This window comes from Bubalus kerabau, chromosome 6 (assembly GCF_029407905.1).
Source record: "Bubalus kerabau isolate K-KA32 ecotype Philippines breed swamp buffalo chromosome 6, PCC_UOA_SB_1v2, whole genome shotgun sequence".
Taxonomy (NCBI): Eukaryota; Metazoa; Chordata; class Mammalia; order Artiodactyla; family Bovidae; genus Bubalus; species Bubalus kerabau.
The window spans coordinates 108,882,528-108,906,733 of NC_073629.1; the positions used below are offsets into that span (position 1 = coordinate 108,882,528).

Here is a 24,206-nt window from a genome sequence, read left to right on the forward strand (position 1 = left end):
ACTGAGGGTGGTAGAATGAGACTAGAGGACAGAATCTGATGTGTGTGGCTCCTCAACTGCTGGATCATTCCTACCTCAGCTCTTCCTGATGCATGAGATAATACACCACCCTGCTGTCTAACATTGTGAGTTGGTCTTCTGTTACTCGTAGCTGGAAGTATATTGACAATGACCCTGCAGGTGGTAGAACAGTTCTTGCCTGGCAGAGGATGACATGAATTATGAAGGACTTCACTAATCTCTAGGAGCTGCTGCCCTGACCTGAGCCCACTGACCTTAGGTCTTCTAATAAGAATGATGATCTTGGCCTGGGTTAATAGAAATAGTGACCTGGGACATCATCTGAATAAGCTTGTAGGAACTACCAAAGATGCAATCATGGCCATGCCAAACATTAGTTAAGTATGCCTGCGGTGCTGGGATCATAAGGCTGAATCAGAGGCAACATTTGTCCTTAAGGGGTTCACACTGCAGTGGGAGAGATAATTGCAGGCCAGTGATGAGTGACGAATAGCTCTGCATGAGGTCCAGAGGTGGACGTGCAAGGTGGCTGGGTGAAACTTCACGTAGGCATTTTGAAGGCTGGTAAGAGAAAGGTCAGAAAAGGCCTTTCTAGGCAGAAAGACCAGCATACACAAACTCAGGGCAATATGACACTTTCAGGGAAATTACAAGTCATTTAACATAATGAAAACTGGACTGGCCACTTAACAGGCTGTTTGAGCAAATTACTTGATGTCTCTGAGGCTTCAAATTCACATTTGTGAGAAAAAGAAAAAAGAAAGAAAGTAAAATGGTTGCAAAATTAGGTAACAGAATTTAGATGCAAAGCACAGTGCTTGGCATATATTAGGTGCACAAGAAATGGTCTTTATTATTCATCCATTTTTGTCACATGGTTCTAATTCATTATCTTCTCTGACCCAGGTGGCTTTCTTCCCTTTCTTGCTCATTCCTGAGCCTAGTAGCGAGCTCCCCCCTCCACCCCCCACCCAACTCCCACAGACTTTTCCTCAGGCAGGAAACCCGACCCACTGCCTGGCCTGGGACAGCTTCTAGGGCTGGGTGGTTTGTGTTATTCATTCTCTCTCTCTCTCTCTCTCTCTTTTTCCCCCTAAATGCAACAAAATAAAACCAAACAAAAAGCCCAACGCCTGGCGTGGCTTGTCAGGGAGTTATGCAAGTGTGTAAAAAAATAAAATAAAATAAACATTGAGTTTTCAGCATTTGGGGCTGTTTGATTAGGCACAGTGCAGAGCCAAGGGCCGGCGAGATGGAGGAGAGGCTGAGGGTAGAGGGGAGGGGATGGGGCTTGGGGTGGTGGTGGATGGGACCCAGGACCAAACTCAGAAATGGCTGTTTGCCCCCTGCAAGCTTGGCAAGGATCTGATCAAATGAGCCCAGACCCTGGTATTTAGGACCCAAGTGCTCTGCTTTCTCTGGCCATCCATCCACCATCTCTGCTGCCTGCCCATCAAAATACACCAGAGGTCATTCCATCCATCCCCCTGTCACTGTAAATGACCCTATGCCCTTGTCTTCATAGTCAGTGCTCCCCCTTCCTCTCCGGAGAAGGAAAGTCCACAGCCTGTCTTGATTACTCACCACCCCTACCCGCCCCCAACATCGGTATAGCTTTTCTGCTCTAACTTAACTCCTGCTAACTACAGTGTTAGCCCAGTTCCCTTTACCCAATCTGAAGTGACGCTGAAGAACATGTTTGCCACCCCAAGAAGCGAGTCTGTCTCCTCCTTTCCCTCAGGCTTGACTTCAACAGCATCTGGTCACTGCAGGTGTCAGCAGCCCTTCAGGACCCATTCCCCAAACACTAGCAGGGTCCCTACCATTCTACCCGGCATTTGCATCCTTCGTTTCACTGCCTCTCAAAACAGATGAGAGCTCTGAAGCTCAGAGAGGTTAAGTAATTTAGGAATGGCCACACAGCTGGTAAGTGTTGGAGCAGGGATTTGGTATCTAGGCTTTGCTTCAAGATCTACCTGGCTATCCTGCACCCAATGGAGGGTCCTCACCTGGGTTCCCTGGAGGTTATAGCCAGTTCTCTGAACTGGGAAGATGGTCTGAAGAGTTGACTGCTGAGAAGAGGAGAGTGTGGGCGGGACCCCAGACTCCCTCGGAGCCTGTTCCTTGTCACTTTCCAGGTTCCTGATGGGAAAACTGAGATTTTGGTAGGCTCACGGGCCTGTTCTGACCCCAGGATGCCTGCAGCTGCGCCGGTGCTCTGGCTGCTTGGAATCGCCGGGGATGCAGGGTAGGGGAAGGAGAAGAAGCAGCACAGAGGCTCTGCGCCAGAGTCCAGACCAAGGGTGCAGTTGCCAGCCCTGCGCTCCGAGCGCAGCGCCCCAGCTGAGGGCAAGGGCGTGCGGGAGGGGGGCGACGAACTCCCAGGCCTGGCGCTCCAGTCCGTTTTTTGCTGCGGATCCCGGGAAGGGGGGCCGGCTCGGGGGTGGGACTGAAAAGGGGGGGATTCCCTCCCTCGTGCGCGCCGAGGACTAGCCCCTCTCCCGGCTGGGAGCTCCGGCGGAGCCGAAGCGCAACGGAGAGCCCCAGCGCGGGCGGAGAGCCCGGCGCGGATCGCCCGAGTGGGGACTGTGGAGAGGAGGGCCGAACCGGGCTGCCCCGGAGGACCGATGCGCCGGGTGGGGCGCTGGCCCCGGAGGGCGTGAGCCGCCCGCAGATTGAGCAACTTGGAAACCGGCGGGCGGAGCGCGGGCGCGCTGGGCGCCCAGGACAGTTCCGCGGCGGGCGGGTGAGCCGGCCGCGCCCTCACCCCTCCCGGGCCTGCGCCCGCCGCGGCTGGCAGCGCGGAGGTGAGTCCCCCCGGGAGCTGCCCCGTCCTCCTCCTTAGCGCCCCCTTCTCCTGGGACCGGGGGCTCCGTGGGCCCTCTCATCGGGGCTTGGCCGAGATGAGTGCCGGGGCGGGGGGAGACCGTGAGAGGCAGGGGACTTCTGACTGCTCTCGAATCAGCGAGGGCGGAAGAGGGCACCTTTGGGGGCCCCTTCTGCAAGTCCTGCCGCCCCCACGCTTAGCATCCCTCAAGCCTGTAGGCAGCCTCCTGGCGATGCCTCCACCGGTTTGCCCTCAACCCCGCAACCCTCTGCGATCTTCCTAGCTCGGAGTTCCAAACTCCCCAAATCCACCAGACCTATTCCCCATCGCCCCCCAACCCAAGCCCCCGAAGCAGAAGCTCTTGATTCCTGGTGTCTTCGTCTTGGATTCCCCCGAATCCCACGGCTCCCGGTTACCATCCCCAGACCCCCAGTGCCGGAGCCGGGGCCCGGGTCCGACGTGGCAGAAGGTGTGTGCTGCGCCCCTCGGGGCGCTACGAGGCGGCGCGGTTCACTGTCCCGAGGGTTCGGGCGCCGAGGGACCGTCTTGCTTGGTTGGGGAGAGGTGGCCGCTGTGTGTTAAGCCAGGGCTCCCAGGAGGGCCAGGTCGTGCGCTTGGGGCAAGGGTTTTCTTGTGAAGCCCGCCTTTCAGACTTGGAGCGTTCTCTTGGATTTGGGGCGGGGGTGGGGGTGTCAGTCGGGGGACTTCAGGTCCACCTTCCCTCCCCCTGCACCTGCTGGACCTCTCTGGATGATAGGGAGGAAGACTTTGAGCGCTCAGAGTCGTGATGGAGGGACGTAAAGGAACCTTTCCGCGCTGCCTCTTGGTGTCGGGGGGCGGGGGTTGGGTCGACCCCCACACCTGGCCTGGCTCTGGCGGACACACGAATCCCAACAGGTCTGGCGGGCACGTACTTGGTCCCGCCCCCAGCCCAGCTATTCTGCCCCCGCCGGCCAGTCCTCTCCACCAGTAGCTGGTCCGGGGGAAAGCTAATGAGAAATTATCGGAACGGTTTACATTTTTGGGTCTGTATCCGACCCCGGACCGAGTACCAATTTATCCAAATAGTGTTGCAGAGAAGAAGGTGAAAGTTATTGCAAACTTCTGGGGGCGCTGAGTCTCCGCTCTGCGCCCCACCCCTCGGCTGTGTCCCCCTCCCCAGCGTGTCCTCCCCTCCTGGACCACCTAGTGGGCGGGCCTCTCTCCCTGGCCCCAGCTCTGCCCCTGCCTCCCACTCCTGCCTCAAGCTGGGTCATGCCCTACACTTCTCAGCTCCCTGCCTCTTGCTCTGCCCTCCGGAGTCCCCGTCCTGAGCAGCAAACCCTGAGCAGCTCACTGACTGTGTTTGTCACCCCGAGACCCTAACCTCTCCCTGCCCATTAAGTGGGAATAACTGTACTTTCCTCCTAGCGTAGTGGTGAGGAGTCAGTGAGAACCTCCTGTGGCAGGTCGTGCAGGCGTGCCATGAATGTGGATCCCTCACCCCAACCCTGGCAGAGACAAAGTGCCCTTCCTCACCCCCACGGATGCCTGAGACCGTGATCACTGCCAGCAGTTCCCATTGCTGGCTCTGCCGGTGTAGAGTGACCGGCTTCCCAAAAGAACCTGCCTGTGCCTTGTAGCCCAGGGGGCAAAGGAAATCAGCCAGAGGAACCAATAGAAATGAGGCAGGCTGCTTAAAAGACAGTCATTAGCTCCTATCCCCTCTCTCAGCTGTGGCCCCGCTGTGGGTGTCTATCTGTGTACCATTGCATGTGTGTGGGTGGGGGTGAAGAGGGCGGGAACCTCTTCTCTGGAGGGAAGTAGAGTCAGAGACCTGGGATCTTCTGAGGCTTGCTACTGTGATGTTTCTAGTCTGAGACCTGTCCTGCTTTTAAAATCAGATATCACATGCAATCCAGAGTTTTCAACTTAAAAAAAAAAACAAAACAGAAGATGTAGTAATGTGGAGCCAGTCTTGGGGCCCATCAACAATCAGCTGGAATGGAATAGCAGATGCTCCCTTTAGATGGGGCATTTGTCTTCCAGTTCACCCCCTCCACACTCTGCGTCCTCCCCATCTGTTGCTTGTATCCCTGACAGAGTGAACACAAGTCCTTTGGAGGGTTGATTTTGTATTGAAACTCATCCCATCCCATGATGGTCGAGGAAGGCCAGAGCCACTTTTCTAGTGGAATTCAGATCTGGAGCCTCCTCCCCGCTTCCCTGCTGAGATTGGTGGGGATACAGGTGGGAGTGGGTCTGAAGATCTTCCCTGGCAAGGGTTGGGGTGAGCCTGGGAGGGGCCAGACTGAAAGCTAAGACCGGGGAGGACTGAGGGGGAATTCAGAGGGAAGTAGAGGATAGGGGAGGAAGGGTGCTAGCCTTTGCTGAGCCCTGAAGCCTGGCGTGCTGCAGTCCATGGGGTTGCAAAGAGTCGGACATGGCTGAGCGACTGAACTGAACTGAACTCGGAAGCGCTAGGCGCCTTGCCCTGCAGGCACATGGAGTGCAGAGATGCATAGATCTGTTCTGCCCCAGGACCCCAGGCATACAGTGAGACCAAAGCCTCACAGACCCAGGACTTAACACCAGCTTTGTCCGATGTGGTCTTCTTCAGTATTTGTCAGGTGGAAAGACTCAGGGCACCCTGAGAATGTATCTGCCAGGGGTCCTCAGACCTTAGTGTGAGAAAGGCCAGCACTAGAGGTTAACCGTATCACTCTGAGTGATCCCTGGGGCCAAGGCAATCAACCATAAAGATAAATGCAAATATGGAAATTGCATCATAGTGCTCAGTGTTACGATTGGTATCCAGATGGTATGAAAACTGTCTTATTGCTTTTTAGATGACCATTGGAATGTAGACACAAAATATAGTCTTGGTTGAAGAAATTGCAATAGTTATTGAGTCCTAGTGTGCCAGGCACCATTCTAAGCAGCTTCATATATTAACTCATTTAAGCTATAAAAACAACCACCACTCTCCTGTAGATAAAGAAACTGAGGCTCAAACCAGCTAAGCAAGTCGGATAAGGTAACAGCTAATAAGTAGCAGAGGCAACATTCAAAGCCAGGCAGCCTGACTCTGAAGTTTATGCCCTTAACCATCATGGTCGATGGCCAGCCTCTGGGACTGGGGGCTGAAGACCCCAGTTTGATACACTCAGCCGGAGGTCTGTAATCTGTGGGTGATGGAAGAGTGTGGTGGGGGCTGGGGTAGATGGGAAAGTTCTGGCAGGTCACACAGGGAGTACTGGAGGGGCAGGTGGGGGCTGGCAGCTGACGGGGCACTTGGGGGTGGCTGGGGGCATCTCCACAGGCTCCAGCCACGGCTCCAGGTGGGATCCATCAGTCTCGTGTAAACACTTCTCACAGGCAGCTTAACCACTTGAGTGTGTTTGGCCTTCAAAGCCAGTGGGAGAGACCGAGGAGGGGTTGCTGAACTCCCTCGTGGGATAATGATTTATCTCCCATGCAGGTGGGCTCCCCTGGGGCCTCCCTGGAGGCGAAGGGGGAAAGACTGGGACAGGGTTGGGAAGGGCACTTTCACTCAAGTGTTTCAACTCTCTCATTAGTTAGGCCGAAACGCAGACAACTCTCAGAGCAAACCTGTGAAGCAGGCGTATTTATCCCCATTTCATAGATGGGGAAACAAGAGACTCTAAGGGATTCTTTCAAGGCATCTTAACCAGCCAGTGGGAGAGCGATGCTTCCCTGGCGTCTCCAAAGCTTCCTGAAGACTCGCTGTTTCCTCCCGTCCCTGCCTGAGTACGGGTGTGTGTGCAGCAAGCGTGTGGGCAGGGCGTGTGCAGGCCTCGTTGTGAAAGTGTGAAGCAAAGTGGGAGTGGGAAGGGGGCTTTCATCTCTTGACTCCCAGGTTGGGCTCCAACTTCCCTGACACATTTCACTGGGGAGGGCCGGTTCCCCCTGCCCCCATCACCCGGGCCAGCGGGCCCAGAGACCTGGCTCTCGCTGGGCTGGGGGATTATCCCCATTCTCTGTGTCTCTGGCCAGGGCGGGCATCGCTGCCTCTTTTATCCTCTCACAAAGGCCAGGCCCGCCGGGCCTGCTGTGTCAGAGTTTCTGTGGCTGGGGGAAGCCTTACTTCCTTTTCTCCCGCCAAGCCCGGAGGGCCACGCCGGGTCTGCCAGCTTGTCGGGGGCCACTGCTCTAGCTCCAGACAGGTGAAAGGCACAGGGGTGACTCAGCACCGGGGAGAGAAGGCTGAGGGGTCACTTGCTGAAGGACAGAGAGAGCTGCTTGTTAAGAGTCATGATATTACTGCAGTATGAAGTCTGTAGGCTAGACCTAATAAAGGACTTCCAGCTAGAGCTGGCTCACTTTGGGTAGGGCGAAAGCCAGGCAGCTGGTTTCCAGTGATCCACAAGTTTGATTTGAGTGTCCACCATATTCCAACTACTTGGGTAGCCAACTCCCATCCCATGTCAGGGACTTTTGCAAGATAGGAAAAGGAGCCAATCTCTTCTACAGGGGTGCCAGGTGGGTAACTTGTAATGTTCAAACATTCTGAGTTGTCTCCTGGGTAATGCACCACATGGGAGGGCAAGAGACCCAGGTTGAGGGGGGGCCCTGCTACCCCAGAATTAACCCTTCTCTCTCCTCCCCCAACAGGTTGGTGTTTGGAGGTGTCCTGACTGAAGTGACAAAGAGTTCTCCCCATGTGACACCCCGAGGCGCCTTTGAGGAAAGCTCTCTGGGTCTCTTTATGGGCTGATGGAGAAGTAGGCTCCCCACACCCTCTCTGTCCCCAGCTGAGATTATGGTGGATTTGGAATACAGGGCAGATTTGGGATACAGTCCAGGCCTGGACATCCTGCTGCTGACCCAGCCCCGGAGGCGTTAGCAAGAGCCCTGCGCCATCCACTCCCGCAGAGACCACCCCTCCTACCAGGGGCCTGGAGCTGGCGAGTGACTATGCGGCTTGGACTGTGTGTGGTGGCCTTGGTTCTGAGCTGGATGCATTTGGCCGCTGGCAGCCGGGGGATCAAGGGGAAGAGACAGAGGCGGAGTGAGTAACGGATGGGGCTGGACCCTGGTGGTCCTTGGGAGTGGTGGCGGGGAGGGCACTGTCTGGGGACTGCGACCTTCGGCTGTTTCATTCTGTGATGACCATTGCAGATTTCTGCTTTGTCCATTACAGCTTTGTATGTCACTCAGTAGATTATCCAGTTTGTGGATTAATTTATTGAGATTACCCATCCTGTAGATAACTCACTTTGTCTGTTTTCCCCTTTGTAGATGCTCTTTTCTAGATTAACCCCTCTCCTGTGAGGATCCAGTTTGTGGATTATGCCCTTTGATATCACACCAGCTTTGTGTGGTATCCATGGAGATGCTTCCCAGCCCGGTCCCCCTGGGGTGCTCAGTGTCCCCGCTTCACAGACAGAGGAGTTCAGGGCTCCTTTCATTTAGTGGTCTGAAATACAGCCCTCAACTCCTCAGGAGCCAGGAAACCCACAGGGACAGGGAGTGGGCAACAGACTTCCCTGCCCAGGTCATGGGGAAGGGACAGTGGAGCAGGGTGTTCGTGGGACTGTCAACCACTGTGGTTTTTAACCCTGCCCAGTGGGATTCAGGAAGCTGCACTGAGGGGTGACCGGGAGGCAGTGGGCAGAAGGCTGGCCCCTCCACCCTTCAAACCAGAGCAGCTTCACTCTTCCTTGCTTTCGGGAAGGTTCCACATAAGGTGTCATTGGAAGAAAAGGGTTCTCACAGCCTAAAAAAAAAAAAAAAATCCCATCATTGTACAAATAGGAAAACTGAAGCTAAGAAAAGGGAAGAGATGACAGTCTAAAAGACACACAGTCAGTGTTGGAACCCAGGTCTCTTGGTTCCTGTGAGCCCAGCCTTCTTGAAAACAGAGCCTGATGGAGTATTTACCTGTCCTCACCATTCTCGCTGTCTCTCCCAGGATCCTATCCTAGGCTGTCCTGAGAGCAGGTCCCCTATCCTTCCCTCGATGCCTTCAGGGATGGAGGTTCAGGACATGCCATCATGTCATGGAGTGGCCCCTGGGTATGTGGTGGAGGCCCGACCCAAGTCTGTCTGTCTCTCAGCGTCCCCCGGAAGTGATGTCATGCCCCCGGACGGGCAGCTCCTCTCAAGTCTAGCCCCACCACCTCTTGCTTCACTTCTGAGGCCTTCAGACCAAGGCCCACCAGGAAGGGCTGAAAGGCAATGGAGTTCTGTCGGGTCTCCACGGGAGTGGCCAAGGCCAGAATCCAACCCAGAGAGAGAAGCTCAGAGAACTGGTGAAGCTGAAAATCCCTGGCTTAACAAACAATTAGAGACGGTTAGGTTTAATCAGCAGCGAGGCCTTGATTTTCTTCCCTTCTCATCTGTTGCGGCCAGTATTTTGGTCTCCACCGGCCAGATGCAGTTTAGCAATTTATAATCAGTCTCCTCTATTTCCGAGAGGAGAGAGAAAACGAGAGAGGCCACTCACCATCATGTGATATGCGTTAATGGTCACACTTCCGCTGCTGAGCCACACACTCACCTACACCAGAGGGTCAGGAGACCTGGGTTCATCATCTTTTGTACTTAGGAAAAAAAAAAAGTACTGGCCTGGCCAGCAGAATGGGCCGGTCCCAGCAGCAGCCAATCAAATGCAGCCATTTCGATGTTTCCACTTTTGACGCAGCCACATCCCGCAGCCTCGGTAGCACGGGTAGCCCAGTGTTTATCACCAAGCGGTGTGAGTGACAGACATCCTTAATGGTGAGATGCAAGGACAGGGAGAGAGGTGGGTAAGACTCAGGGTGCAACGAGGGTCCAAAATGGACAGAGGCTCAGAGAGAGGTGACTCTTCTCCCTTTTCTTTAAATTAACTTTTATTGGGGCATAGTCAATCCACAACGCTGTAAGCTTCCGCTGCACAGCGAAGGGCACCAACCACATGTATACACAGATCCACTCTCTTCCAGATTCTGTTCCCATACGGGTCACCACAGAGAACTGAGTGGAGCTCCCTGTGCTATAGGGTAGGTCATCATCAGTTATCTAGGCTATATAGAGTAGTGTGTATATGTCAGTCCCAATCTCCCAATTTATCCCCCTCCCCACTGTCCCTCTTGGTAATCATATGTTTGTTTTCTACATCTGTGACTATTTCTGTTTTGTAAATAAGTTCATTTGTACCATGTTTTTAGCTTCCACGTATAAGCGATATCACGTGATATTTGCCCTTCTCTGGACTCACCTTTTTTGGCTCCTTCTCACTGCCCCGTCCTCCATCTGAAGCCTTCACCTCCTCCCCCAGAAAAGGGTCTGTAGAGTCTCTCTTCCTTGGCTGAAGCCTCATCCACTCCTCTCTTCATTAACTTCTATTGGAGTCTAGTTGCTCTGCAACGTTGTTAGTCTCTGCTACACAGCAAAGTGAATCATTATGTGAATACATGTATCCCCTCCTTTTTAGACTTCCTTCCCATCTGGGTCACCACAGAGCACCGAGTAGAGTTTCCTGTGGTATAAAGTAGGTTCTCATTAGTTATGCATTTTGTATGTAGTCATGTATATGTCCTGGGCCCTTCCTCATGCGTCCGTTTCGAACCCACAGACCCTGGCCCTGCGTGCAGAGATGGATCTTAAAGCACCCACGGGTGGTGGGGAGGAGACAATTTCAACCTCGTGTAGGGAATGCCGAGGGGAACCAGGAGGGCTTTGGAAGCCCCGAGAGTGACTCTTGAGATGTAATTTTAAAGATGAGATAGTAAGGAATCCGCCTGCAGTGTGGGAGACCTGGGTTTGATCCCTGGGTTGGGAAGATCCCCTGAAGGAGGGCATGCCAACCCACTCCAGTATTCCTGCCTGGAGAATCCCATGGACAGAGGAGCCCAGTGGGCTACAGTCCATAGGGTCGCAAAGAATTGGACACGACTGAGCGACTAAGCCCAGCACAGCCCAGCACAGTTGATCTGCAGGCCAGGGAGTGGGGGTGGGGGGAAGGGGAACCCAGGCAGGGGACCAGCATGTCCAAAGGTGAGGAGCTAGGATGAGGCGCAGACTGTGCAGGAAATGGGGTGCAGCTGTGGGGAGAGCTGGAGAAGTGGTTTCTGGGTGCAGTTCTCGGGAGCCCTGGGGTTTTCACTGGAACTGCTCTGCTCGTTTTGCTTTATACATGGAGGCTCTTTTCTATGGAAAAGAAGGGTTGTGCTCTTAAAACAAAAAGCTGAACACCCATGAGGGTAGAGCAATGAAAGCTTCCAGGAGCTGAGGGAGTGCTGGGGCGATGCTGCATAAATGGGCAGAGGTCAGAGGTTGGAGCTCTTGGTACCTGCTAGGCTGGGAGTTGGCCCTTGACCCTGACTTGAGCTGCGGGTAATGAGGACATCCCCTTAGAGGTTTGAATCAGAGGAGTAGTGCTTGATCCAGCTGTAGTGGGGCATGAGGGGAGGGAGCTTGAGGTGGGAGACCAACAGAACAGTTAAAGGCTATTTGGAACCAAGTGATAAAAAAGTGCAGGGAAACTTAGCTCACAGTTAACTTGAAAAATGCCAGTCTTCCCAGGGGGGTGTGCCCAGGGCACCAGGGCACCAGGAATGGAGAGCATGTGGCCTCTGCCTGCTCAGTGAGGCCCTGGGTCCTGTCATCCCCGACTTCACTTCACCTCCACCCACTTAACTCAAGGGTCTCTCAAGGAAACTAATTCCTCTAAGACTAGATACCACCCCTAAATGAAGGTCAGCCCTCCTCTGTGTCATGGAGCCTTCCCCTCCCCTGCCATTGATCCTCACCCAAGCCCAACCACTTATTTCCTGTCCCACTCCCCATACTCTCTTCATATAGCCCCTTCCCTGAGCCTCTGTGTCACTCGCCACATCCTCAGCCCTACATTCTGGGAGAATACTATTCTTTTGTGGAGCCTCACTCCTTACTGGGCTCCCATTTAGAAACAAGGCAGGCTCCACTCTCCAAAAGCTCTTTCCAATGGGAGAAAAAGACATATTAGCTGATAATAATGATGAAAGGCAGTGTCTACTGTGATGGATTCAAATACTGGGGGCAGAGAACACATAGAAATACTCTATATCCAGATTTTACCAGAAGGCGAGATCAAGGGAAACTTCCTGGAGGAGGTGACTTTAGTTCTGAGGCTTGAAAGAGTTAGGCTTAGGAGGAGGCAGAGGGTGTTCCCGACAGAAGGACCAACTTGAGCAAGACACAGAGATGTGAAGTAGTGGGATGTATTCAGAGAAATAAAAATAGTTCCCTATTGCCTAGAGGTAGTTTTAAGAGATGAAGTGGGTGGGATCAGCTCATGGAAGTTTTTAGGCCAGGTGGAAGAGCTGAGTCTTAATTCTGCAGCAGATAGGGAGCTATTGATGGGTTGTGGGCTTCCCTCGTAGCTCAGTTGGTAAAGAATCTGCCTGCAATTCAGGAGACCTGGGTTTGATCCCTGGGTCAGGAAGATCCCCTGGAGAAGGAAATGGCAACCCACTCCAGTATTCTTGCCTGGAGAACCCCATGGCGAGAGGAGCCTGGCAGGCTACAGTCCATGGGCTCACAAAGAGCTGGACACGACTTAGCGACTAAACCACCAACCACCAAGAGGTAGGGGCATGACACCATGAATCTGAGTTTTGGAAAGATTCCAGGATGAGGAATCTGGGGACTTGGAACAAGTGAAGTCCCTAGAGAAGAGGCACTGTGGCCAGAAGCCGCTCTTCAGGGGGCGGGGCTGAGTCACCCTGAGGCAATGCCTGACTACAGAAAGATCAGCTTCAGAGGGGTTTGCACAAGGATGAAGGAGGCAAGAAGCAGCAGGGAATGGAGGAGACACAGCCCTGACTTCCTGGTTCAGTGCAGTGGGCTCCACGGAGTGCTTAGGAGGCAGAGGGCAGGGTTGGGTAGTGAGGAGTGGAGAGTACGGTGCGGGTAGGAAGAGCAGAACCTTAATGAGCGAGTTTTGTGAAGAAGTTGGAAGAGGGCCCCATGAGCTCTTTGAGCACTGTCCCCATCACTGAGCCCACCCATCCTCAACCAGGCTCCAGCCCTGCAAGGCAAGCCCCTTCCCATCATAGGCACAGAAGCCAGAGGGAGTGTGTCAAATTGTGAACCAACCATGCCCTTCTGAGGTCCTTTCCTTGCCAGTTAGAATAAAGCTCTATTTTCCGTTTCACGGATGCACTAGGATGGTCGGGGCCTCACAGCTTTTGCCCAGGCTGTTTCTCTGGTCTGCACACCCTCTTCACCTAGCCTGCTTGGTAAGGGCGTGTCCTCCAGTGTTCTTCCATTCCCCAAAATGTGCAGCCAGACCTAGGTGGGCATCTATTGCTGTTCCTCCACGTCCCCAGCTCCTAGCAGTTCTGGACACATGTTAGGTGTGCAGTGAACGTCTGTGGAATGAATGAGCCTCAGTTTCTCCCTTTGAATCATTATGTAACCTCTGTCCACACCCAGCATCTCCTTGGACACCCCCTCTCTCCCAGCACATACAGCCCCCTGCCCTCTGGCTCTCCATCCCCTCACTGCTCATCTTTTTGCCTTGCTAAGCTGAGAACATTCTTTGATTCCCATCCCCCTGGATAAGTGTCCCTTTCCTCATTGAACTGCCCCTGCCCATCCTGGAGCCCCTTTCCTCCTTGCTCAGCACCCTTCTCCTTCCTGAGCCCCCAAACCTCATGGAGCTCAGCTTCTAGACCCCTGCCCTGACCCCAGTCTCAAGCCTCAAGGCTGGTCTTACTGGCTGACTTCTGTCTTGACCCTCTCATATCCTTTGGTCTTCACTCCATCACTCCCTGCCTCTGTCTTGTGCTCACAGTCCCCGCTCCCAGCTGGTCTCTCCTTTCGGGCTCTTTCTGTGTTCTCTGACCTTCTCACTTTATTCCTCACCTCCATCCCCTCCACTAACTGTTCAGCCCCCCGTGGTTGGGCCTGCATCCCACCACTCCACCAGAAATGCCCTTCTTGAGGTCACCCAATCACCTCTTGGTGCACGTGTCATAGGTTTTCCCAGAGGTCCCAGCCCTGGTCCCTAAGATCTCACCCTCTCCCACTCGGTTCCCATCTCCCACCCCAATGTCCTCCCATCTCCCCAGCAATTCCTTCTCAGCTTCTTTCCAGGCCCTTCCTCTGCTTGTGTATTGAATGCAAGTATTGCCCAGGCCTCAGCTCTTGGTCCTCTTCTCAAGCTGCACCCCTTCTTCCCCAGGATGCTTTCCCCTCCCACGGATTTAATCCCAAACGACAGCTCCCAGCATAGATCCCTGAGTTCTCTCCCCCTTTCCACAGCCTGCCTCTTAAAAGAGATGGTTCTCCATCTTCACCTTCCTTTACTCCTTAACCACTGACATCCACTCTCCACCTCAACCAGGGATGCCAACAGCCTGTTTGTGGCTGGGTCCTTACATGACATCTGAGTAGCACCTGGCATTGGGCTCCCCTCTCCTCCCTCGAGTGTCCTCTTCTCTCGACCTCCATGCTGCAACAGACTTCTGAGTGTCCCTACCTGTCTGAGTGCGCCTCCTCTATCTCTTAGCTGACCCTTCTTCTTCTCTCCTTTTCTTCAGTGTCTAATGCCTCTCCTCGCTGTCTGCTCCCACTTCCCTAGCCATCTCATAGACCTCCAGGCTTTTGATGACTGTTTCGTATTAGGGACTCCACATGTGAATCTCCAGCCAAAATGTTTCTCTTGAATTCCAGAGCCACAGGTTCCGGTGCCTACAAGACACCTTCCCAGGGGTGTGCCACAAGAACCACAAACTCAACCCAACTCGTCATTTCCTCCACTCGAATCTGCTCCTCCTCCTGTGGGCCCTCTCTTGGCGAAGGGCCAGGGGCTATCCCATCACCCAAGCCCGACGCCTGGGCATCATCCTTGACCTGTGCTTGCCCCTGGCCCTCACCCCCATGTCCAGTCCGTCACCTAGTCTCCTTGATTCTACCGCCTGAATATCTTACGTGCATCTGTACCTTTCCACCTTTCCATCCTCCTGGTTCCACCTCCTCCATCTCTTGGAACCTGGAAGTCCCCCTCCCTCCAGGTTTGCCATCTGTGCAATGCATTCTCCACATTACAGAAGGATCTTTCTAAAATGGAGCCCTGGCCATGTCTCCTGTTTTAAGGCCCCCCGGGACTCCTTGTGGCCTTTGGAATAATTTCTGTGCTCCTTTTTTACGGGCTCAGGCCTTTCCTCCTCTGCCCCCTGCTTTCCTCTCCACTCACTCCACGCACCACCCATGCGGAATGAATTTCAGATGCCCCATGGGCCGCACTTTATCTTACGTGTCATTGAAGCCTCTGCAGGGAAATGCACACAGAGATTTGCTGTTGGTTAAGTGAGAGGCAGACAGCAGGATGCTAAGAAGGCCCTTTGCAAATGTGCCCTTCACTAAAGTGATAAGGAAGGAATATATGAGTTATGGGAATGTAACCATAGACGCCTACAAACGGAACACCTGGATGGCTTTGGTTCTTGCTGCTGTTGTTCACTTTCTCATTTGTGTCTGACTCTGTGACCCCGTGGACTGCAGCACGCCAGGCCTCCCTGTCCTCACCAACTCCCGGAGCTTGCTCAAACTCATGTCCACTGAGTGAGATGCCATCCAACCATCTCATCCTCTCTTGTCCCCTTCTCCTCCTTCAATCTTTCCCAGGATCAGGGCAAGCCAAAAACCTAGAGGGAGCCTTCATTTCAGCCATGAATTGAATCAAATCCTTGAGTCATAAACAACATCGTTGGAGTGGAAATGGTACCTAAAATCTACAGTGACTTATTCATTTGGAATATAGCTGAATAACAGCCCAAAGTAGAAAACCAGTCCCAAGCAGGCTCCCTCAAAGCTCTGATACCACATTTGGAGTCCTTTCCTCTTACAATGACCCAACCAACGAGAGTGATATTAAGTTTTAAATTTGTCGATTGGCTAAATGGTAACTTTGACTCTATATAAGTAAGTTCTCTATTTGAAAAACCAGTCTGACCATACCTTCAGCTTCCCTGTCACCCCTGGTTTTCATAAACTTTTCCCTCACTGCCTGGAACACATATTGGCTGGGAAGCCTTGTTCGAGTAATTCAAGCTCTCTTATTTCTTCATCTGTGAAAAAGAGAGGGGAAAAAAAGAGTAGTATCACCCACTGCATGGGTTTTAAGGATCAAATGAGCTGATATTTGTAAAGCACTGAGAGCAGTGCCCGCCACATAAGTGTTCAGCCTTTAGGAGTAAGCTACGGAGGTTATGATTAAGATTTTGTTGTTGTTTATCATTATTGTGTTTGCTATTTCCCCCTTCTCCTCTGCTTACCTTTCTCTTACGCATTCTCCTGTTATGAAATCAAGGATCATTCCTGAAGCCAGAGCTCTCCCCCACAGCCCTCCAGAGCAAGCATCCTCATCTCCCTTTTTAGGTGGGAAGGGAGGCCCACAGGATGCAGAGTTTCGTCCAGGGTCACAGGCCAGGCATTTGACTTCAGGTCCAACCAGTGAAGTCTAAGCCATGAGTCCTCCATTGCTGCAAGATCTTCTGCGATCTCTGTTCTGATTCCCCAGGCTCTCTGCCTCCAGCCTGTACACAGCTCCTCACTGCCTTCTTCTGTTAATGATGGGTCCCACCCATCCCCTAAGCCAGAACTCTGGGAAGTAACCAAGCCTCTGATTGGTCACAATGGCCATACTGATTGTATTTCCTGAGTATCTCTCAAATCATTTTCTCTCCATCTCCACTGAACAAAACTTTGTTGAAGACTCTTCCATCTTTCTCACCTGGATGATCTGGTCAGCTTCCTCCCAAATGGTCCTCCAGTCTCTGGTCTCTCCCCAGGCTGCAGAGGGCACTTCCCAACTTGTAAATCAGACCAGACCTCGCTTCTGCTTAAAACTTGCTGATGACTTTTATATTTCATCAGTTCTGAGAAAGGTCCCCCTGAAACATTGTGAAACAAGGGCTCTGTGGCCAAAATGTCTTGGAAGTGCAGCTCACGCTGTCTCCCTCTTAGAAAGTTACTTAAAGTCACAGAAGCTCAATGAAATGAAATGAAACGTTAATCACTCCCAGTCATGTTCGACTCTTTGTGATCCCATAGACCATAGCCAGCCAGTGTCCTCTGTCCATGGGATTCTCCAGGCAAGAATACTGGAGTGAGTTGCCATTCCCTTCTCCAGGGGATCCACAAATGCTGCAAAAAGCCCTGGAGTAGAAAATCCAGTTTAGACTTGTTGGACACAGTGGTTCTCAGATATATCTAACGCAATGGCCTTTTCTCCACATCTTCCTATGAACATATAGGGGAATCCTGTTCCAAGGAATATTCTTTGGAAAATGCTGCAAGATAGAATTCAAGTCCATCGTCATGACATAACAGGTGCTTAAAGATAGGACTACTTATTTTCCGCCACTCCCCTCCCCACCTCGCCTGTACCCCCAGTCTTCCTCAACTTCCTTCAGGTCGCTTTACACCTCTGTGGTCTTGCCCTAGAGGGCCCTAGTCTCTATTTTCCAATGAACAAATTGTTATTCGTTCTTGAAGAGTTGACCCGAATGGCCCCTGTCTGTGACCCCTTCCTTCTTTCCGGATTCTCTTGATCCTCGTGGCTGCCAGCACGTGCCTGTTTGGAGGCACTGTCTGTACCCTGGAGAGCAGTTCAGGACAGCCAGGGGTCTTTGCTTCCATGTCCCTGGCCCTTGCACTGCATGTGGTACCTGGGCAGGGCCAGGTGAGTGTTGGTTGAACAAGTGAAGGAGGAAACGAGATCGTAGGTCTGAAACTCAACCCTGGGGTTGGGGACCTCACTGGCTCAAAGGATGCTTCCAACCTCAGCACCTTTGACATCTTGGACTAGATTGCTGTTGTGGGGGCTGCCCCACACATTGTAGGGTGTTTAGCAGCATCCCTGGCCTCTGTCCCCCAGAGGCCACAACCCCCTCCCCAGCGTGAGCATCAAAATGCCTCCAGACTTTGCCAAAAAGTCTGCTCCCCTGAGGAGCAGACTCATCTCTGGTTGAGACCACTGTTCTAGACATAGGTTATTCCAGTTGTCTCTCTGTCTCTGAGTAGGTGGCCTTTTTCTCATTATCCCTCTTGTCCTTAAAATTTTCTCAGGGCTGTGTAAATTCCAGGCTTCAGCACCTTCTCTGACGATGGTGGAGCGAGTCTGGGGGGTGAGCCTGCATTGCTCCTGGAGCTAAGGGGGCATTTAGGGTGGACGGCAGCTCTTGCTGTGCTAGTTCCCTTGAAAGCAGATGCTAGGAAGGTTTATAAAGGAGCCTTGCAGAGAGCTGCCAGCCTGGCCTGCACTTTCTGAGAAGCACATTCGTTCTGTAGGCTGAAACTCCTATCTACTCACTTTCCATCCTTGTGGGAGCCTGGGAAAGATGGAGGCCTCTCCCACAGCTGCCTCTCACCCTTGCTCCATCCTTGCAGTCAGCGCCGACGGAAGCCAGGCCTGTGCCAAAGGCTGTGAGCTCTGCTCGGAGGTCAACGGTTGCCTAAAGTGCTCACCCAAGCTGTTCATCCTGCTGGAGAGGAACGACATCCGCCAAGTAGGCGTCTGCTTGCCGTCCTGCCCACCTGGATACTTTGATGCGCGCAACCCTGACATGAACAAGTGCATCAGTGAGTGTGGGCAGGGCTGGGGAAGGGTGCTGGAAACTCTGGATATGGGGCGGGCGTGCTTTGAACTGTTGATGGGCTGCAAGAGGGGTGGAGGAGATATTGAGGAGGGGAGTTCCTGATTCCAATATCCAACTGCCGGCCAGACATCTCCCCAGACATCCCACCCACATTTCCAGCCTGTAATGTAGCCGCATCTCCTCCCTCCAAACCTGCACTGACTTGTGTTCCCACGGGTGACTCTCAGTGTCCCAACCCATCACCCAAGGCACAGACCTAAGAGCCAGCCTCTCATCTATGCCCCCACCTTAGCCATTCAATAACCAAACTGTGCCTCCTCCACCTCCTTTCCATCCTCACTGCCGTTGTCGCATCCAGGTTCCCATCACCTCTCTCCTGGACCACTGCAATAACATCCATCTGTCCCCCAGCACTCATCTGGTTCCCTTCGACCCTCCCTTTGCCCTGCAGCCAGAAAGACGCTTCTGAGACATATAACCTAAAAAAAAATCGCTGCTGGCTCCACTGACGGCAGAGAAATTCAAGCCCTGGTCAGCCCTCTCTCTCCATCCTCCCCCCCCCCCACCCCACCCAACCCCCCCCCCACTCAACCCCCCCCCACTCTGCTCTGCTCTCTCACACCAGCTACAGTTTCACGTGCTCCGAAGCACGTGCTGTTACACCTCCCTCTCAGCTGGGAGCCACGCGGTGAACCCTCTGCCGTAAACAATGCCAGTGACCCTCTCATTTTGTTCAGAGCCTTGGAGTTTAGCATGCATTTCCAGACCTTCTATCGGTTCAGCCACACAGGCACCTTGGGAGGGAGACAGACCTAAGTGATGGTACCCTTTTCATAGCTGATAACATCAAGGTCCCAGGGAAATGCCTGAGGGGAGTTCAGCCGTCTTGGGTTCTAAATCCCAACTCTGCTGCTTATTCATTGTGTGACCTTGGGCAAGTCGCAGCCTCTCCAAACCTCATCTTCAAAATGTGGGTGTTCGTTTTTACCCCCAGGATTGTTGTGAGAGGCATATGTCAGCTCTCAGTGTCTGGCACAAAACAAACGGAGTGGCTTTTCTTCTTATTTTTGTTTGTTTTGCCTGCCACCAAACCCAGGACTCAGAGGCCAGGAGGCACAGAGGAGGGTGGGGTGGGGACCCTCCTTATGAGGATGGAGGTGGGACCCCAGGACTGCCCTCTCGCTCCGCTCCTCAGGGATCTGGGTAGGGTATTCCTCACCATGCCTGCTCCTGGGAAACTGGCAGCCCGGACTTCAGGGGCGGGGACTGGTAGGAAGTCAGCTCCGCCCACAGTCCGGGAGGGGCGAGATTGTGAAAGACCCCTCTGGCTTCCAGCCTAGCCCAGCCACCCTCTCCCCCCACCGCCCCGCAGGAGGAAGAGCTGGCAGGAGGGCATCAGGGAGGGACCCAGGAGTCTGACCAAGGTGGTTCCTGGAACTCGACCTTGCAGAGGCAGAGGAATTTGCCCTGGGATGGCTCCCCATCCTCCAGGCAGATTCTTGCTTCCCTGGGCAGGAGGAGAACCAGGCTTTGGGGTGCTGTTAGTGCCCAGCAGTAGGGGAAGAGGAAACCACACAGCCACTCTCAGGGCGTCATTGTATCCCTCAGTTTGGCTCTGATTAGGTGGTCCTTGGGGTGCCCTGAGATGCTGGGACCCTCTTCTTGCCCCACCAATCTCCTGTGCTCTGAATCCAGCTCTCTTGGGCCTCCCCTTGGGTTCCCAGGCCTGGAGCGGGTGCTGGGTTGGGCAGATGGTGGGTGGGGAGAGTCCCAGCGGGCTCTCAGGAGGGGCTGTGTTGGCCTCCTCTCTCCCCGCCCCTCGCTTTCATTTATTTCTCTTCCTCCCAAGACTCCACTGCGGTAGTGGCTGCTCCAGGCCACTGTCCTGCCCTGTGTGGGTGGGTTGGCACGGGAAGGGGGGAGGGTCCGTCTGGGGCTGAGACAGAGCCCCCACCCCCGGTCCGGCCCTCCCCTCAGAATGCAAGATTGAGCACTGCGAGGCCTGCTTCAGCCACAACTTCTGCACCAAGTGTCAGGAGAGCCTGTACCTGCATAAAGGCCGCTGCTACCCCGCCTGTCCCGAGGGCTCTGCGCCTGCAGACGGCACCATGGAGTGCAGCAGCCCTGGTAAGCCGGCAGGGTCTGGGCCAGAAACGGGGCGGGCCCCCACAGAGAGCGTGGGCTGGGCTCTGTGCAGTTGCTCATGACGACCACCCCCCCCGAGTTTCTCTGGGGACTTTTATGCTCTCTGGACTTTAAGGATGCCTCTGGCCTGGGGCTGAGGCCGAGACCAAGTGGGAAAGGCTCCCTGGGGCGCACATGGGGCCAGGTGAGGAGCCGTGACCCCTTCCTCCCCTTGCTTCCCTCCCCTCCCGCCAGCACAATGTGAAATGAGTGAGTGGTCTCTGTGGGGGCCTTGCTCCAAGAAGAAGAAGCTCTGTGGCTTCCGGAGGGGCTTGGAGGAGCGGACTCGGAGGGTGCTCCATGCCCCGGGGGGAGACCACGCAGTTTGCTCAGACACCAAGGAGACGCGGAAGTGCACAGTGCGGAGGACGCCCTGCCCCGAAGGTGAGCTGAGGCTGGGGGTCAGGGGTCAGCACGGCTGTGGGAGGTCTGATCACCTGTTTCCTACCTGTGACCCAGAAGAGGGCTCAGGCCAAGGCCAGTTGGGGCATCCTCAACTCAGGACCCCATGCTGTGCAAACCCGTGCCAGGTAGACAGTGATCCACGCAACTGCGTGGGATGGCGGGAAGCTTCTGTGGTCCTATCCCTCCCCATTGCTTCTGATTCAGGGGATGCTGGCACTGGACAGGCCATTGGAAGGGGAGCTTGGAAGAGGGGTGCGAAGGCCCAGAGAGGGGCAGTGATTTGGCCAAGGTCACATAGCCCGCAGGTGGCAATGATGTGGCAGTGGTGCGGGATGAAGGAGTGGGGAGCCGTCCTGCCTGTCCCCAGAGCTGCAGTGCCTTGCTGGGAGATGCCCTCGGGCCACTGGGATCCAAGGTCTGAGGAAACGTGAGGAAAGAGGAGGCGGTTTGGTTCAGATGAAGAGTGAAAAGGCTCATGGGACCCCCTCTCAGTACCCATGTTGCAGAGCCCTGACTGGAGGGCACCCCGACCACCTCTGGGCCTCCTCCCCACCCCACTGCCCAGCTTCCTGACCACATCCCTCCTCCCGCTCTTGGCCATGTCCAGGGCCTCCTGCTGTGTCAGGACGCCTTTTGTTGACTCTTCCTGCTGTTGGGGTTCCAGGGCAGAAGAGGAGGAAGGGCAGCCAGGGCAGGCGGGAGAACGCCAACAGGAACCCCGGCCGCAAGGAGAGCAAGGAGGCGGGCACCGGCGCTCGGAGACGCAAGGGCCAGCAGCAGCAACAGCAAGGGACAGTGGGGCCGGTCACCTCTGCGGGGCCCACCTAGGGACCCTATTTAGCCTCCCGGTCCATGCGAAGGAGTCCAGTGCTGCTCTGTGTGATGAGAGCTTTACTGAACTTGAGCACTGGGGGCAATGCGTACACACCCTCTCCATACATACAGGAACACACAGACACATGCACACAGACCCCATGTCCAAACAGGTAACTGACATATGTGCAAACATGTGTGCATGCATGCGCGCATGCACACACACACATCAAGGCTACTGGAAGACACTTCTGTCCCTTGGACATCACTGTGTGAGTGGGGTGGGGAGGCAGAGGGATCATCTCTGCCCCTCAGAGGGCCAAGAGGCACACACTTGGTTTGTGATGCAACCAGTGGATGCATCAGAGAGAATGTTGACCAGCGTCCAAGCCCAGACTCTGCAGAGTGGAACCTTCTGGAGGAGTTCATAGGACCAGACTGCGTGGCAGACAGCAGCCAAAGCTTGAGGACTGTTCAGCATCTCCAGCTGTGTGACTTTATCCTTGGAGAGTACTGTTACACATTCATATCAGGGCTTTCCTGACTCTGAAAACTGCTTAAAGGTTTATTTCAAATTAAAAACGAAAACCAACTGACAACAGTAGCCACAGGTACTATGCTTCTTTTCAGGGTACAGGGTTTGGTGGAGTACGTAGGAGAGCAGGAAGAGACAAGGGCTGAATTTTAGGAGACCCCTGCTGGCCTCCTCCACGGGCCGGGGTTGGGGGGGGGTGGTGATATGTGGGGCGGGACCAGATTCTCTACATCTTTGTTGCTCAGAGGGTGGCCTGTGGACCAGCATCAACATTATAAGCAGGCAGCTTGTTAGAAATGAGAATTTACAGGTCCCATCCCAGACCTGAGAACCAGAGGCTGCATTTTAACAAGGTTCCAGGTGACTGGCATGTACATTCAAGCCTGAGAAGCACTGCTCTCATTCCCTCGAGGGATGGAATAGAGGTCTTGGCCAGCTTGCAGTGGGAAGGATCCTGGTCAGCTCTAAAGGAAGACTTCCCATCTGGGAGAGGTAGAATCTATATACTGAAGGGTTATCATGGCACTTTAGGGGGAGGGAGTGTCCAGGACCCTGAGATGGCTGGGGACCACTGGACCCCAGTGGTGGGGTAGATGGCAGAAGAGTGGATGGAATCCTTTCTTGTCATTCTGAAGTGTCCACTGGCAGCCATCTGGTCACCAAGCTCTGGAAGGATGTTTGGTTTCCAGCGGGGAGCCAGACAGGGGCCTTGCTCTCATGGAGCTTCAGGGTTGTGGGGGAACAGGCATGAATCAAGTAATCCTTCCAATAAATGTGTAATTATCGATGGGTGTAGTTAAAGGCAGAAACCACTGAAACACACACATAGCTATGAAAGTAAATAAAACTAAATAAAAATAAAAGCTATCTCAGGGAAGTTTTTCAGAGGAGGTGACATTTGAGCTAAGCTCTGAAGGATGAAGAGTTAACACAAAGACAAGGAAGGGCGTTTAGACCAGTGCTGTCTAATAGAAATACGACGTGAGCCACTTATCTAATTTAATACTTTTTAGTAGCCACATTTAAAGAGTAAAAAGAAACAGGTGCAGTTCATTTTATCTTATATTTAACCAAATGTATGCATTCTGTTGTCTTTTTAACATGTAATCAATATAAACAAAATTATTAGTGAGCACTTTTACGTTCTTTTTTTAAACTGTCTTCAACATTCTATGTATATATTTACCCTTTACAGCATATCAATTCAGACACTAAATTTTCACCAGAAATACTTGATATGTATTTAGGTTTAATAAAAATTCAAATTAAAGAGTAGATTCAGGACTTCCCTGGTTGTCCAGTGGTTGAGAAACTGCCTGCCAAAGCAGGGAATATGGTTTCAATCTCTGCTCCGGGAAGATCCCACGTGCCATGGGGCAACTGAGCCCATGCAGTGCAACTCCTGAAGCCCTCGCAACCTAGAGCCTGCGCTCCACAACAAGAGAAGCCACCGCAGTGAGAAGCCTGAGCACAGCAACGAAGACCCAACACAGCCGAAATAAAAAATGTTTAAACAGTAGATTCACCTCCCACAGACCCAAGTTGTTTAAAGAGTAGATGAATATTTTCTGATAGCTGGATTGAATACATTAAAAATTTTTTAATTTAACTAGTTGAACGTACATAAACAATTCCATTCTTCGGTTATGCTGGCCGTGTTTCAAGTGCTCACTAGCCGTATGTTACTGGTGGCTACTGTATTGGACAGCATAGTCCTATATTGAGGACCCAGAACATGCAAATGTCCTGTGGCAGAAAGGAGCTTGGTGTTCAATGAAATGAAAGAAAACCAATACAGCTGGGAGGCCTGGAGGGCAAGGGAAGTGAGTTGTTTCCAGAAAGGTCC

The 24,206-nt window shown here is 53.4% G+C and overlaps 2 protein-coding genes across 7 annotated transcripts in view; one reads left to right on the top strand and one right to left on the bottom strand.

Annotated features, from left to right (window-relative positions):
• Window positions 1-24,206, bottom strand: part of CDCA8 (cell division cycle associated 8) — a 176,662-nt gene that overhangs the window by 68,334 nt on the left and 84,122 nt on the right. The window lies entirely within an intron of this gene.
• RSPO1 (R-spondin 1) lies at window positions 2,076-23,635 on the top strand. 6 transcript variants are annotated; one of them, XM_055586356.1, is made up of 6 exons: window positions 2,076-2,186; window positions 7,463-7,859; window positions 18,215-18,406; window positions 20,401-20,550; window positions 20,803-20,991; window positions 21,677-23,635. In XM_055586356.1, the coding sequence occupies exons 2-6, from the start codon at window positions 7,766-7,768 to the stop codon at window positions 21,838-21,840; spliced, it is 789 nt and encodes a 262-aa protein (XP_055442331.1). In that variant the 5' UTR covers window positions 2,076-2,186; window positions 7,463-7,765; the 3' UTR covers window positions 21,841-23,635. The 6 variants fall into 6 exon arrangements, 5 of the variants coding, with proteins under 5 accessions (XP_055442331.1, XP_055442330.1, XP_055442333.1 ...); XM_055586355.1 differs by having other exon boundaries at window positions 2,134-2,269; XM_055586358.1 differs by lacking the exon at window positions 2,076-2,186 and adding an exon at window positions 6,238-6,308.